The sequence below is a fragment of the Trichomonas vaginalis genome, chromosome I (genome assembly GCF_026262505.1).
Source record: "Trichomonas vaginalis G3 chromosome I, whole genome shotgun sequence".
Taxonomy (NCBI): Eukaryota; Parabasalia; order Trichomonadida; family Trichomonadidae; genus Trichomonas; species Trichomonas vaginalis.
In genome coordinates this window covers 21,385,987-21,402,157 of record NC_067203.1, presented here as the reverse complement: position 1 = coordinate 21,402,157, position 16,171 = coordinate 21,385,987, and the positions used below count along the sequence as shown (strand labels likewise).

The 16,171-nt window shown below is 38.4% G+C and overlaps 6 protein-coding genes across 6 annotated transcripts, besides 1 other annotated feature; 2 read left to right on the top strand and 4 right to left on the bottom strand.

The window, feature by feature from the left end:
- Nucleotides 1–3,104: part of a mobile genetic element that runs on past the window's edge.
- On the bottom strand, nucleotides 15–239 carry TVAGG3_1025200 (phage tail repeat-like family; the record flags this gene model as incomplete). The annotated part of the gene is made up of 1 exon (XM_051254956.1): nucleotides 15–239. One exon carries the CDS (start codon nucleotides 237–239, stop codon nucleotides 15–17), a length of 225 nt encoding a protein of 74 aa, XP_051080530.1.
- TVAGG3_1025190 (uncharacterized protein) lies at nucleotides 619–771 on the bottom strand (the record flags this gene model as incomplete). The annotated part of the gene is made up of 1 exon (XM_051254955.1): nucleotides 619–771. The coding sequence occupies one exon, from the start codon at nucleotides 769–771 to the stop codon at nucleotides 619–621; it is 153 nt and encodes a 50-aa protein (XP_051080529.1).
- Nucleotides 1,681–2,166, top strand: TVAGG3_1025180 (uncharacterized protein; the record flags this gene model as incomplete). Its single annotated transcript, XM_051254954.1, has 1 exon — nucleotides 1,681–2,166. One exon carries the CDS (start codon nucleotides 1,681–1,683, stop codon nucleotides 2,164–2,166), a length of 486 nt encoding a protein of 161 aa, XP_051080528.1.
- Nucleotides 3,105–3,821: 717 nt separating the features above from the next.
- On the top strand, nucleotides 3,822–4,409 carry TVAGG3_1025160 (uncharacterized protein; the record flags this gene model as incomplete). The annotated part of the gene is made up of 1 exon (XM_051254953.1): nucleotides 3,822–4,409. One exon carries the CDS (start codon nucleotides 3,822–3,824, stop codon nucleotides 4,407–4,409), a length of 588 nt encoding a protein of 195 aa, XP_051080527.1.
- A 4-nt stretch (nucleotides 4,410–4,413) lies between these two features.
- Nucleotides 4,414–4,656, bottom strand: TVAGG3_1025150 (serine threonine-protein phosphatase family; the record flags this gene model as incomplete). Its single annotated transcript, XM_051254952.1, has 1 exon — nucleotides 4,414–4,656. One exon carries the CDS (start codon nucleotides 4,654–4,656, stop codon nucleotides 4,414–4,416), a length of 243 nt encoding a protein of 80 aa, XP_051080526.1.
- Nucleotides 4,657–4,674: 18 nt separating this feature from the next.
- TVAGG3_1025140 (uncharacterized protein) lies at nucleotides 4,675–5,037 on the bottom strand (the record flags this gene model as incomplete). Its single annotated transcript, XM_051254951.1, has 1 exon — nucleotides 4,675–5,037. One exon carries the CDS (start codon nucleotides 5,035–5,037, stop codon nucleotides 4,675–4,677), a length of 363 nt encoding a protein of 120 aa, XP_051080525.1.
- Between the last annotated feature and the right edge of the window lie 11,134 nt (nucleotides 5,038–16,171).

Below are 16,171 nucleotides of genomic sequence, written 5' to 3'. Positions count from 1 at the left end.
AAAATATTTTTTCTTTACTTTACATAACCGCCTGCTGCCATAAGTCTTTGACGCCAACCCATACCAGCTAATGAAGGTTGACTTGGTTTAGTTTGGAAACTAAACTTTGGTTTTGGTTTATCTTCAGTTTTTGGTTTTTCTTCTTCTATCGGTTTTTCGTCACTTTTCGGTTCCTCTGACTTTACTTCACTTGCAGGAACAGTTGTGTCGTCAACATCTTCATAAATATCATATGCCATTTGTTTTTGTTTTCCTTTCAACTTTTTTGTGTTTGTTGTAAAGTTTAGAATATTTCGACTCTAAGTCAATGAGATGTTCTATAATGAACTGTTGGTCAGTGAAGTAAACTTTTCCATCTGTTGTCTCGAAAGCTCCTTCAGACTTCAATATTTTATTTGTGAGAGTCTGTTTCTTTTTGAGATACTTGCCGTTCCATTTTTATGAAAAGTGACTTTGTAGTTAGGGTTTGTATTTCCAGACCTGGCACTTTCTATTATTGAATTTTTCTCTTCATCTGTAAGTTCTTTGACAGGTTTTGACAATGGTTCTGAACTTTTTGTTTGTGGTGTCAAATCTACCGTTTCAACTTCTTCGGTCATTTCATCTCAGTAAAAAATTTTAGTTTGGTTTGTTTTCAACTGGTTGTTGTTGTTTTTTAAGTCGGTCTAAAACTTCCTGAGGTATAGGAAGAACTTGACAAACACGTTGTGTAACTGCTGGAAGCCGACAAATCCATCTTGAACCCATTTGTCTCAATGCTGTATTGTTCATTTCATCTCAGTAAAAAACTTTACATTCCCCACGTTTGAGGCGGTTGAGGTTGGTTATTGTTTACCCATTGTTGTGCATGGTTATATCCTCTGTTAAAGAATCTTTCACCTTGGTCCATATAGTGTCCTGCTTGGTTATAGTAGTCATTTGCTTTGTTATAATAGTTTCCTGCTTGTCTTCCTACATTGTCCATCCATCCTTGAACTTTTCCTCTTGTTTCAGGATTTGGAATAAGATTTGTTGCATCTCGTGCTACATCCAACCTTTCTGTACAGTTTGTATAATAGGTTGTGCTTTCTCTTTAAGTATACCTAATGTACTCAAAATCTTCCTTCCAACTCCAAATACACCTCTGGCTATTGTTCCCACTGCGGGCAAAAATGGATGCAACTCCTGCTAATGCGCCAAATAAACCCATTTCTTATAGGATAAAAAATGACGAATCCAAACAAGGACCCCTATGTTTCTAAAGCGACAAAGAAAGCACTCATGATAAAAATCTTTAGTTCAACACCAAATGCTTGGTTTATGGATATCTTGGAAAACATTCCGAGGTATAGAGAAGATGGACCACCATACTGGCTAATATTTGTCGGTCAAAACACAAGATACTGTGAAGCCATACCATTATGGTCCAAAAATATTTTAGATGTGAAAACTGCTTTGACAATATTCGTTGACAAATACCATCCAACAAAACTGACATCTGACTGTGAAAGTTCTTTCAAATCAGATGATGTAAAAAACTATCTGCGTTCAAAAAATGTAAACCAATATTTCATTGTCGACCAAAACCATTCTGCTCTTGGTGTCATTGACGGATGTATAAAAATGTTAAGAGACTTAAACCAACCACAAGGTGGTGAAGCAAATGAAATGTCATATGACGACAAATATAGACACTTCTCCATGGCAAAGATGAGACAAGTTTTAAATATTTACAATAGCCGTAAACAAAAAGGTTTGGGAAACCACTCTCCCGAAGAAATGAAAAACAACCCTGACTTAGAGAAAGACTATATATTTAATAATTTAGTCAAAAGAGACAAACAAGAAAGAATGCCGGGCTTCAAACTTCAGAAAGGTGACAAAGTAAAAATAGAAATACCTAAACGCGACCCATATGAAAATACTATTGACTATGACAACAATGGGAACCCGACAGGTACTCACATTCGTGTTCGTAAAAATAGAAGAAAGTATACAAGAGAATATTATGAAGTTTTAGGCAAACATGGCAAAATGTACACACTGCAAGCAGAAGATAAAACTACTATTGTCAGACCTCGTTTCAAACTTGTCAAAGTTCAAGGTGGTATACTTTCAAAGACAGTTCCTAACAAATATAAGACAACTCCTGACGAATATGCTAAAGAAGTTGAAAATGACGACTAAGCATTTCTATACCATGCGTAAACTGTCATGTAAGGTGGCATGTAGTCTTTACTTTGTCCCGTTGTTTGCGTATATCCTGAAACGCGATGTGTATGGTCTCCTTCTCCCCAAGTGTCATCCCAGTAACCATTTATAGCAAACTTAACGTCGTCTTTAACATCATATCCTTTACCTTTTGTCATTGCTGACCAACCCCAATATTTATGCCTATGCAAACCTGCTTGAGATGTACTTAAATTTATGTAGTGACTGTGTGCAGGTAAATTTGCACCTGAAATCGTTTTACTTCCCTGTTTCTTTGAAGAGTTTGCACAATACAAAAACCGGTCGACTATTTGAGTCCAAGTTCCAAAACCCAGAACTGTTTCTGGATTTGTTGAGTTCATTGACGTATAAATAGAGCCTATAGGATATAATGTTTGAAGTATTTCTGTCTTTAATGTTTGAAGCTCTGTTTTGTCTGCTTTCTTGTCTAACATTGCGGGTAGTTCATATGCTTCAAAGTTTCTGGCATGATCTTCGATATTCCTGCAACTCTTATCTAAATTGTTAAGAGTATCTTTTACGCTTGTACTCGGATTCTCTAAAGGTGCACTTGAACCAAGGTCAAAGTTCAGTATTATGTCGTCTGCTCTAAACAGTTGTAAAACTTGTATGTGTATGAGTCTTATTTGCTTTCTTCTCTAACTCATCGTTAACATAAGTTTTATCTGCTTTAAGGTCTAAACATCCTGAAACCCATCCTGTATCAGCTTTAGTTTTTAAAATCTTCGATGTCCATTCATGATACCATTCAGCCCTTTCTATAATTTCATTATCTTTTTCATCCACATATTCCTTATCTGCTTTCTTCTCTAACCTACTAGCCACACAATCCTTATCGCTTTCTTTTCAAGGCTAACGTTTAAGTCTGTTATTTCAGATATAGAATGTATATGAGTCTTTTTAGAATATTCGTTTTCAGCTCTTGTCACTTCACTTGACATTTTATTGTCAACATATGTTTTGTCTGCTAGTTCAGGATGAGTATGTTCTTTTTGTTGCATAAGCATTGTTAGCTCTTTCTTCTTCTTTTGCTATTGCATCGTCTACATATTCTTTGTCAGCTTTGTTGTCAACATCTGCTTTCAAAAGAAGTTCATTTATAGGTTTCTCGTTTAAAGTTCCTTTTGTTGGATTTATACAGACAGTATTGTTCTTCTTGTCTTGAAATAGAAACTCATCTGTTAAAGGGTTTAATGTCAGTTTTAAGTTTCCTTCTTTCAATGACTCAGATATCTTAGAATAGTTTGAAAAGTTTGTTGTGTTCTTATTTAGAGCTTGCATAATGAGTTGTCGGTTGTGTTGTATTCTCTCATGGAAGCAATATCTTTCGAATTTTTATTCTAGATAAAATTGCTTTCAATAGAAAAGAAAATTCAAGAGTTGCTACAACTAAACCATTAGATGAACTTTTTACTAATGTCGGTCAAAAGTTTGAGACAGAGACCGTAAAGCATGAAGGCTATCGTTTTGACTACCCATTAAGATGGCTAAGAGACCCATCTGTCACAAAAGCTATTGGCTTTCGTAGAATGAAGTTCATTTCAGAAGCCATACATGGTTTCCCATTTACGGTCGGTTTTGAAGTTCGATACTATAACAAAGAAAAACGTATGTATGAGAAATTTGAACAGGGAAAACTTTTACAAGTTAGTTTGCTTGTAAACTTAGAAACAACTCTTCAAGCTTTTCAAGAAAAAATAAACAATATCTATATCGAATATGCAAAACAGTATAACATTGACGAGGGAGAATACCATCTCGATATTATTTATGACAGGAAAAATGCAACTGTTAAAATCAATAGAATAGAAGACCTTGGAGAAAACGTTTATATTTCTACAAAATATAACAACTTGGCATGGTATAGATTTATGAGGATGTTAAATCAGCCTGCAGCATATCCAGTACACCCAGACTTTTATGAAGTCGAAAACCCTAATGGAACATATGAAAATGTTTTCGACCCAGCTGCTATTATTGTTCATGCTTCATTTTCTGGCGCCCAAAACTCTTTCTTATGCTTGGCAAATGACTTTTACGAAAAACCTACAAAGTTATACGAACCACCAAGTGGAAGTATTTCAGACTTTCAAGTATGGTTTACTACAGATGGAAGAAAAAGAATAATTCCATTATACCATGCGTTTTACTTAGAACTTAGTTTCATATACAACTACTATCGAACGGTAAAAATATAATTTTTTAATACGGTTGAGGTGTTGGATTTGGTTGCCAACTAGACTGTGGTGCAGGTTCAGGCTGTTGTATAACAGGAGCTTGCTCTTCTGGTTCAGGGTCTTTAGGTATAATACCAACAAACTGACCTACTCTTTTACCAATATTTTTGACTCCGTTCCAAATTCCTCTTCCTACGTTTTTTATTCCATTCCATATACCTCTTCCAACATTTCGAAAGAAGTTTCCTATCTTACTGAAGAAACCCATTTTACTATATGTAAAAATCTAATGTCCGCCTAGTCTCTTACGTTTCCTGTTGAGTTCCATAGCATTCTTTAACTGGAGCTCATACATTCTGTTTCTCCTCTGGTAGAAAACATATTCTGGGTCAACTCCTGTGTTCGCGTCATCTGCATAAAGTTGTTTATATCCCACTTCAGGGTTTGTATAAAACTCTTTCCATCTCATATTTGCATACCATGGTGGCAAACCTAACGCAGCGTCATTTGACATGGCAGTTTGCATTTGTACATCTGTTGGCACTTGACCATAGTTTGCCATTGCAGTTTGTATTCTAACTTCATTTGGAATATTCTCTGGGTTTGGTTGTCCAGGTTGCTGTGCATTCGCTAAGTTCTGTGCGTCCATTTAATATTAGATAAAAATATCTCTTACGAGTACATATACTGAACATTTGCAGGCATTGGTTCATCTTCATATTCTCTGTACTTTTCTGCCACGTCAAATAAATAAATGACACAATGGAAAAAACCTAAAACAAGTAGTCCTATTTCAAACCACATTTACTTACTAATAAAATTTCTTTATTGTGACACTTTCTCCGGTTTATAGGACCTCTCTCATATTCTATCTTGTCATATCTAAACTCATAGTCATGTATGTCCTCTAACCATCTCATAACGGTTTCCAAACCACTTTTATCGGATGTAAAGTAAAAGCATGGATGGTTATGTAAAACGTCTAAAGTTTCTAAAGAGTCTCTCAAAGTCCAGTCTACTTGGTATTGAAAATCCCATGTGTTATAGAACGGTGGGTCCACTATAAAGAAAACATTTTCCTTGTCTTTATATTTTTCATACAACTCTGTCCAATAACATCTCACAAACTCTATACCCTCAATATATTTTTCTATGTCCTCTTTGAAAACATTTGTATAGTTAAGATATAAACTTTTGACATAAGTGTTTCAATGTCATGAACTCTTATAGCACCACTATATAATAGTCTAGCAGATATACTATCCCAGTCTATATATTCTGCTTTTTTCAAAACCTCTCTCACAATATTTTTCTTATCTAATGGTATACGTTCCATCTTACCTATAGGTATCTTTTCTTTTAACTCTTTCAATATATTGTTTGTGTCTGGTATATGTTTGAGACGGTCCATATAGTTGTCGAAGTCATTGCATATAATCTTTGAGTCTGGGAATATTGTATGGCACAAATGGGATATATAGAAACTTCCACCGAACAAATCTACAAATGTTAGACCATTCGGTAGTTTCTTAAGTTCTCTCAATATAATATCTTTGCATTTACTCTTATTTCCAAAGAACGGTAACGGTGGTTTTGTAAAATTCATTTATATATAATAATAAAAATGTTTTTTTCCTGAAAAGTGACAGAAAAGTGACAAAACATGAAAACATATATAATTTGTGAAAAGCGACACATTATATAATGTTTTCGACCCAGAAGAAGGCTTCTTCCCAGAAGCAATGGAGGAAGAAGAAGAGTCCTCCGAATTCACACCAGAAGACTAACAATTTTCCGAATAAAAACTTCATTTATACTAAACATCTTCGGGGCTAGAGGGCACGAAGTGCCTGGAAGCCCCACTACCTTTTTTTTATATCATAGTTTTTTTTTTGGTTTCGCAAAACATCCAAAAACAAATATGCTATAAAAGTGACAATTTTAGCAAAACGAAACACTTATTCAAATTAAAAATGATAAGTATTGTTGCTTGCAAAACCACCAATTTTATTTTTTTATAATTGTTCACTTGAATTATACCAGTAAATTATCATTAAATGCTATACAGACCAAATTCAACATCAAAATTAGCATCCTGATTAAGAATCAATCTTATATATCTTCTTATTTTGCTAAACGATTTTGTTATATTTTTTCATATTTACCCTACTTTTCCAACATTTAGAAAACATGCATGACCCCCTACCCAGGGTCCAAAAATTGGTATTTTCTGCGCTCAGGCAACATGAGTTTTTGGGCCGCCAAATGAATAGCTCAAATAGTTTCCTCATATAGAGACATGCTTATGCTTAGAGTTTGAAGGGAATCTAAAGTGATTTTTTTCTGCATTTCGAAATCTAATGCAATTAATCTTAAAATCATGATTAAACTGCGAATCTGGGCGCAATTTTTTAATATGTTAATATATGAAGGTACTCCTACTACTGCGAATGCTTCAAATGAAAATTCAAGAAATCAGATTAAGTTGATCACATTAGTATAGTAGTGGTCAATCCAAAAACTCATATGTTGATATATAACCTATAGAGATGATAATTATCGACTCTTCATTGAAATGCATAAGATTTAATAATCTCATAAATATTCTTTTTAATTTTCAGTATTTCGTGTGCATTTAGATTGCATATACCTGTATATGATATTTCTAGAATGTTTTGGTTAGATATTAAGTTTTTTAGATTAATATTTTAACTTTTTGATAAAACAAGCAATTGTTCCATTTTGGAATCGCAATTAAACTCTAGTTTGACTAATATGATGCTGTATGATCAAATGAATTCTAACTTCATGAGATAAAATTTGAAATTTGAAAATGCGATATCTGACTCAAATATTTATCTGAGCACATTTAACATTCAATTATAAACTAAAGTAATATACAGCAGATTCGATTTGGCTTATATTTTAAATATTCAACAAATAATCTTATAAAATTGTGCTATTCACGTTTCTCAAAGATGAATTAAACATTTACAACTTGTGCATTGATGGAATTAGATATGGATTCTAATGTTAATCGATATTTTGTAAATTGATATATATTTTATCATTGTTTGACATTTGATCGTGTTGAAACCGGAATTGCAATATGCATCATCTATATATATAATTGTCAAAATATGAGCTATAGATTTTTAAATTATGCTCCTGATTATGAGTGACTTATATGATTCTATTGAATTGAGTAGTAAGAATCATAAATATTAGAATATTACGATAATGTATTATAACCTTATAGAAGCTTAAGGCTAAAAATAATGATGAAAATGTAGCTCAAATTTAAGTCTAAAAATTTGAAAAAAATTAAGTGCTTATGATAGTATGACGATATTGGTGTTTGAATGTAAGAAATTAGAGATGTATTAGAAGCATTATGAGAAAATAATAAGATATCAAAACAAATTTTATGAAATAATTTAAGTTATAAGAGGTGTTAACATTGGTAATGTGTGTATAAGATAGTAGAATTGTATTGGATCTTTGATTAGTATTTTATAACAATTTATTAATGTAGATGTGATTAGAATGTTGGATTTCAAAGGAGAAAGCGGATTGTTCACTCTTGTTGGTCTGCATGTGTCATTCCGGGAGACATTGCCTGTGCATGTCTCCCAGAATGCATACTGTTCCGCATTCATAACTTGAATGCGGAACTTTGACCGACAAGAGTACATTGTGCACTCTTGTTGGTCTGCATGTGTCATTCCGGGAGACATTGCCTGTGCATGTCTCCCAGAATGGCATACTGTTCCGCATTCATAACTTGAATGCGGAACTTTGACCGACAAGAGTGCATTGTGCACTCTTGTTGGTCTGCATGTGTCATTCCGGGAGACATTGCCTGTGCATGTCTCCCAGAATGGCATACTGTTCCGCATTCATAACTTGAATGCGGAACTTTGACCGACAAGAGTACATTGTGCACTCTTGTTGGTCTGCATGTGTCATTCCGGGAGACATTGCCTGTGCATGTCTCCCAGAATGGCATACTGTTCCGCATTCATAACTTGAATGCGGAACTTTGACCGACAAGAGTACATTGTGCACTCTTGTTGGTCTGCATGTGTCATTCCGGGAGACATTGCCTGTGCATGTCTCCCAGAATGGCATACTGTTCCGCATTCATAACTTGAATGCGGAACTTTGACCGACAAGAGTGCATTGTGCACTCTTGTTGGTCTGCATGTGTCATTCCGGGAGACATTGCCTGTGCATGTCTCCCAGAATGAACAATTTATTGCAATCAGAATGAATTGCAAAACTTTGACCGACAAGAGTGCATTGTGCACTCTTGTTGGTCTGCATGTGTCATTCCGGGAGACATTGCCTGTGCATGTCTCCCAGAATGGCAATTTATTGCAATCAGAATACGATTGCAAAACTTTGACCGACAAGAGTGCATTGTGCACTCTTGTTGGTCTGCATGTGTCATTCCGGGAGACATTGCCTGTGCATGTCTCCCAGAATGCAGACAATTTATTGCAATCAGAATACGATTGCAAAACTTTGACCGACAAGAGTGCATTGTGCACTCTTGTTGGTCTGCATGTGTCATTCCGGGAGACATTGCCTGTGCATGTCTCCCAGAATGGACAATTTATTGCAATCAGAATACGATTGCAAAACTTTGACCGACAAGAGTGCATTGTGCACTCTTGTTGGTCTGCATGTGTCATTCCGGGAGACATTGCCTGTGCATGTCTCCCAGAATGATACAATTTATTGCATCAGAATACGATTGCAAACTTTGACCGACAAGAGTGCATTGTGCACTCTTGTTGGTCTGCATGTGTCATTCCGGGAGACATTGCCTGTGCATGTCTCCCAGAATGAGACAATTTATTGCAATCAGAATACGATTGCAAAACTTTGACCGACAAGAGTGCATTGTGCACTCTTGTTTGTCATCCACTATGATACTTAGAGAAAATACTTTACTTACATTATTTAAAATATTAATTTCCCTATTTAATATTTATTTATTATTTTTTGTGCTTTTATTCCCTATGGCATGTACTGAACTATTTTATAGACTCTACCGAGCTATCCCACATATAAACATTTGACAATAACACATATATACTCTCTTCATATTCTAGTCTCATGACATATTATTGCAAAAGCTATATTTATACAGCATACCTCATAAAGTCTCATTATATCCCTATCTAAGCGTTCAAAACCTATTTTCCCCACGTAATCTGATTCTTCAGGCTCCGCTGATTCGATTTCTGCTGTCAGATCGTGAAAATATGAATCACATAACAAGATAAACACAAATCCAAAATAATAATGTTTTCTTCAAATTGACTCTTCCACGATATTCATATATTTGTTATTAATTCCGTTTTCCCTTACAAATGTATTTAATTTTCTGAATAATACGTATTATAAAATGAATATCTCAAAAACTAAATTAAAAAATTAATACTGGGTAATAACTAGATATATTGTGACTTTTTGAATTCACACACTTTTGGAAAAAATTGAATTTTTCTAAAATGATGTTGTTTTAAGGAAAATATCAAGTTGGGTAACTTGTGTTTATCTTGTTATGTGATTCATATTTTCACGATCTGACAGCAGAAATCGAATCAGCGGAGCCTGAAGAATCAGATTACGTGGGGAAAATAGGTTTTGAACGCTTAGATAGGGATATAATGAGACTTTATGAGGTATGCTGTATAAATATAGCTTTTGCAATAATATGTCATGAGACTAGAATATGAAGAGAGTATATATGTGTTATTGTCAAATGTTTATATGTGGGGATAGCTCGGTAGAGTCTATAAAATAGTTCAGTACATGCCATAGGGAATAGAAAGCACAAAAAATAATAAGTAAATATTAAATAGGGAAATTAATATTTTAAATAATGTAAGTAAAGTATTTTCTCTAAGTATCATAATGGATGATAAACAAGAGTGCACAATGCACTCTTGTCGGTCAAAGTTTTGCAATCGTATTCTGATTGCAATAAATTGTCTCATTCTGGGAGACATGCACAGGCAATGTCTCCCGGAATGACACATGCAGACCAACAAGAGTGCACAATGTACTCTTGTCGGTCAAAGTTTTGCAATCGTATTCTGATTGCAATAAATATGTCTCATTCTGGGAGACATGCACAGGCAATGTCTCCCGGAATGACACATGCAGACCAACAAGAGTGCACAATGCACTCTTGTCGGTCAAAGTTCCGCATTCAAGTTATGAATGCGGAACAGTATGCCATTCTGGGAGACATGCACAGGCAATGTCTCCCGGAATGACACATGCAGACCAACAAGAGTGCACAATGCACTCTTGTCGGTCAAAGTTCCGCATTCAAGTTATGAATGCGGAACAGTATGCCATTCTGGGAGACATGCACAGGCAATGTCTCCCGGAATGACACATGCAGACCAAACAAGAGTGCACAATGCACTCTTGTCGGTCAAAGTTCCGCATTCAAGTTATGAATGCGGAACAGTATGCCATTCTGGGACATGCACAGGCAATGTCTCCCGGAATGACACATGCAGACCAACAAGAGTGCACAATGCACTCTTGTCGGTCAAAGTTCCGCATTCAAGTTATGATGCGGAACAGTATTGCCATTCTGGGAGACATGCACAGGCAATGTCTCCCGGAATGACACATGCAGACCAACAAGAGTGCACAATGTACTCTTGTCGGTCAAAGTTCCGCATTCAAGTTATGAATGCGGAACAGTATGCCATTCTGGGAGACATGCACAGGCAATGTCTCCCGGAATGACACATGCAGACCAACAAGAGTGCACAATGTACTCTTGTCGGTCAAAGTTCCGCATTCAAGTTATGAATGCGGAACAGTATGCCATTCTGGGAGACATGCACAGGCAATGTCTCCCGGAATGACACATGCAGACCAACAAGAGTGCACAATGCACTCTTGTCGGTCAAAGTTCCGCATTCAAGTTATGATGCGGAACAGTATGCATTCTGGGAGACATGCACAGGCAATGTCTCCCGGAATGACACATGCAGACCAACAAGAGTGCACAATGTACTCTTGTCGGTCAAAGTTCCGCATTCAAGTTATGAATGCGGAACAGTATGCTTCTGGGAGACATGCACAGGCAATGTCTCCCGGAATGACACATGCAGACCAACAAGAGTGCACAATGTACTCTTGTCGGTCAAAGTTCCGCATTCAAGTTATGAATGCAATATGCCATTCTGGGAGACATGCACAGGCAATGTCTCCCGGAATGACACATGCAGACCAACAAGAGTGCACAATGTACTCTTGTCGGTCAAAGTTTTGCAATCGTATTCTGATTGCAATAAATTGTCTCATTCTGGGAGACATGCACAGGCAATGTCTCCCGGAATGACACATGCAGACCAACAAGAGTGCACAATGTACTCTTGTCGGTCAAAGTTCCGCATTCAAGTTATGAATGCGGAACAGTATGCCATTCTGGGAGACATGCACAGGCAATGTCTCCCGGAATGACACATGCAGACCAACAAGAGTGCACAATGCACTCTTGTCGGTCAAAGTTCCGCATTCAAGTTATGAATGCGGAAATATTGCCATTCTGGGAGACATGCACAGGCAATGTCTCCCGGAATGACACATGCAGACCAACAAGAGTGCACAATGCACTCTTGTCGGTCAAAGTTCCGCATTCAAGTTATGATGCGGAACAGTATGCCATTCTGGGAGACATGCACAGGCAATGTCTCCCGGAATGACACATGCAGACCAACAAGAGTGCACAATGTACTCTTGTCGGTCAAAGTTTGCAATCGTATTCTGATTGCAATAAATTGTCTCATTCTGGGAGACATGCACAGGCAATGTCTCCCGGAATGACACATGCAGACCAACAAGAGTGCACAATGTACTCTTGTCGGTCAAAGTTCCGCATTCAAGTTATGAATGCGGAACAGTATGCCATTCTGGGAGACATGCACAGGCAATGTCTCCCGGAATGACACATGCAGACCAACAAGAGTGCACAATGCACTCTTGTCGGTCAAAGTTCCGCATTCAAGTTATGAATGCGGAACAGTATGCCATTCTGGGAGACATGCACAGGCAATGTCTCCCGGAATGACACATGCAGACCAACAAGAGTGCACAATGTACTCTTGTCGGTCAAAGTTTTGCAATCGTATTCTGATTGCAATAAATTGTCTCATTCTGGGAGACATGCACAGGCAATGTCTCCCGGAATGACACATGCAGACCAACAAGAGTGCACAATGTACTCTTGTCGGTCAAAGTTCCGCATTCAAGTATGATGCAATATGCCATTCTGGGAGACATGCACAGGCAATGTCTCCCGGAATGACACATGCAGACCAACAAGAGTGCACAATGTACTCTTGTCGGTCAAAGTTTTGCAATCGTATTCTGATTGCAATAAATTGTCTCATTCTGGGAGACATGCACAGGCAATGTCTCCCGGAATGACACATGCAGACCAACAAGAGTGCACAATGTACTCTTGTCGGTCAAAGTTCCGCATTCAAGTTATGAATGCGGAACAGTATGCCATTCTGGGAGACATGCACAGGCAATGTCTCCCGGAATGACACATGCAGACCAACAAGAGTGCACAATGCTCTTGTCGGTCAAAGTTCCGCATTCAATTTATGATGCAACAGTATGCCATTCTGGGAGACATGCACAGGCAATGTCTCCCGGAATGACACATGCAGACCAACAAGAGTGCACAATGTACTCTTGTCGGTCAAAGTTTTGCAATCGTATGATGCAATAATTGTCTCATTCTGGGAGACATGCACAGGCAATGTCTCCCGGAATGACACATGCAGACCAACAAGAGTGCACAATGTACTCTTGTCGGTCAAAGTTCCGCATTCAAGTTATGATGCGGAACATATGCCATTCTGGGAGACATGCACAGGCAATGTCTCCCGGAATGACACATGCAGACCAACAAGAGTGCACAATGTACTCTTGTCGGTCAAAGTTTTGCAATCGTATTCTGATTGCAATAAATTCTCATTCTGGGAGACATGCACAGGCAATGTCTCCCGGAATGACACATGCAGACCAACAAGAGTGCACAATGTACTCTTGTCGGTCAAAGTTCCGCATTCAAGTTATGAATGCAACAGTATGCCATTCTGGGAGACATGCACAGGCAATGTCTCCCGGAATGACACATGCAGACCAACAAGAGTGCACAATGTACTCTTGTCGGTCAAAGTTTTGCAATCGTATTCTGATTGCAATAAATTGTCTCATTCTGGGAGACATGCACAGGCAATGTCTCCCGGAATGACACATGCAGACCAACAAGAGTGCACAATGTACTCTTGTCGGTCAAAGTTTTGCAATCGTTTCTGATTGCAATATGCTCATTCTGGGAGACATGCACAGGCAATGTCTCCCGGAATGACACATGCAGACCAACAAGAGTGCACAATGTACTCTTGTCGGTCAAAGTTCCGCATTCAAGTTATGAATGCGGAACAGTATGCCATTCTGGGAGACATGCACAGGCAATGTCTCCCGGAATGACACATGCAGACCAACAAGAGTGCACAATGTACTCTTGTCGGTCAAAGTTTTCAATCGTATTTGATTGCAATAAATTGTCTCATTCTGGGAGACATGCACAGGCAATGTCTCCCGGAATGACACATGCAGACCAACAAGAGTGCACAATGTACTCTTGTCGGTCAAAGTTCCGCATTCAAGTTATGAATGCGGAACAGTATGCCATTCTGGGAGACATGCACAGGCAATGTCTCCCGGAATGACACATGCAGACCAACAAGAGTGCACAATGTACTCTTGTCGGTCAAAGTTCCGCATTCAAGTTATGAATGCGGAACAGTATGCCATTCTGGGAGACATGCACAGGCAATGTCTCCCGGAATGACACATGCAGACCAACAAGAGTGCACAATGTACTCTTGTCGGTCAAAGTTTTGCAATCGTATTGATTGCAATAAATTGTCTCATTCTGGGAGACATGCACAGGCAATGTCTCCCGGAATGACACATGCAGACCAACAAGAGTGCACAATGTACTCTTGTCGGTCAAAGTTTTGCAATCGTATTCTGATTGCAATAAATTGTCTCATTCTGGGAGACATGCACAGGCAATGTCTCCCGGAATGACACATGCAGACCAACAAGAGTGCACAATGTACTCTTGTCGGTCAAAGTTTTGCAATCGTATTCTGATTGCAATAAATTGTCTCATTCTGGGAGACATGCACAGGCAATGTCTCCCGGAATGACACATGCAGACCAACAAGAGTGCACAATGTACTCTTGTCGGTCAAAGTTTTGCAATCGTATTCTGATTGCAATAAATTGTCTCATTCTGGGAGACATGCACAGGCAATGTCTCCCGGAATGACACATGCAGACCAACAAGAGTGCACAATGTACTCTTGTCGGTCAAAGTTTTGCAATCGTATTCTGATTGCAATAATTGTCTCATTCTGGGAGACATGCACAGGCAATGTCTCCCGGAATGACACATGCAGACCAACAAGAGTGCACAATGTACTCTTGTCGGTCAAAGTTTTGCAATCGTATTCTGATTGCAATAAATTGTCTCATTCTGGGAGACATGCACAGGCAATGTCTCCCGGAATGACACATGCAGACCAACAAGAGTGCACAATGTACTCTTGTCGGTCAAAGTTTTGCAATCGTATTCTGATTGCAATAAATTGTCTCATTCTGGGAGACATGCACAGGCAATGTCTCCCGGAATGACACATGCAGACCAACAAGAGTGCACAATGTACTCTTGTCGGTCAAAGTTTTGCAATCGTATTCTGATTGCAATAAATTGTCTCATTCTGGGAGACATGCACAGGCAATGTCTCCCGGAATGACACATGCAGACCAACAAGAGTGCACAATGTACTCTTGTCGGTCAAAGTTTTGCAATCGTATTCTGATTGCAATAAATTGTCTCATTCTGGGAGACATGCACAGGCAATGTCTCCCGGAATGACACATGCAGACCAACAAGAGTGCACAATGTACTCTTGTCGGTCAAAGTTCCGCATTCAAGTTATGAATAACAGTATGCCATTCTGGGAGACATGCACAGGCAATGTCTCCCGGAATGACACATGCAGACCAACAAGAGTGCACAATGTACTCTTGTCGGTCAAAGTTTTGCATTCAAGTTATGAATGCAACAGTATGCATTCTGGGAGACATGCACAGGCAATGTCTCCCGGAATGACACATGCAGACCAACAAGAGTGCACAATGTACTCTTGTCGGTCAAAGTTTTGCAATCGTATTCTGATTGCAATAAATTGTCTCATTCTGGGAGACATGCACAGGCAATGTCTCCCGGAATGACACATGCAGACCAACAAGAGTGCACAATGCTCTTGTCGGTCAAAGTTTTGCATCGTATTGAATGCAATATTGCCATTCTGGGAGACATGCACAGGCAATGTCTCCCGGAATGACACATGCAGACCAACAAGAGTGCACAATGTACTCTTGTCGGTCAAAGTTTTGCAATCGTATTCTGATTGCAATAAATTGTCTCATTCTGGGAGACATGCACAGGCAATGTCTCCCGGAATGACACATGCAGACCAACAAGAGTGCACAATGTACTCTTGTCGGTCAAAGTTCCGCATTCAAGTTATGAATGCAACAGTATGCCATTCTGGGAGACATGCACAGGCAATGTCTCCCGGAATGACACATGCAGACCAACAAGAGTGCACAATGTACTCTTGTCGGTCAAAGTTTTGCAATCGTATTAT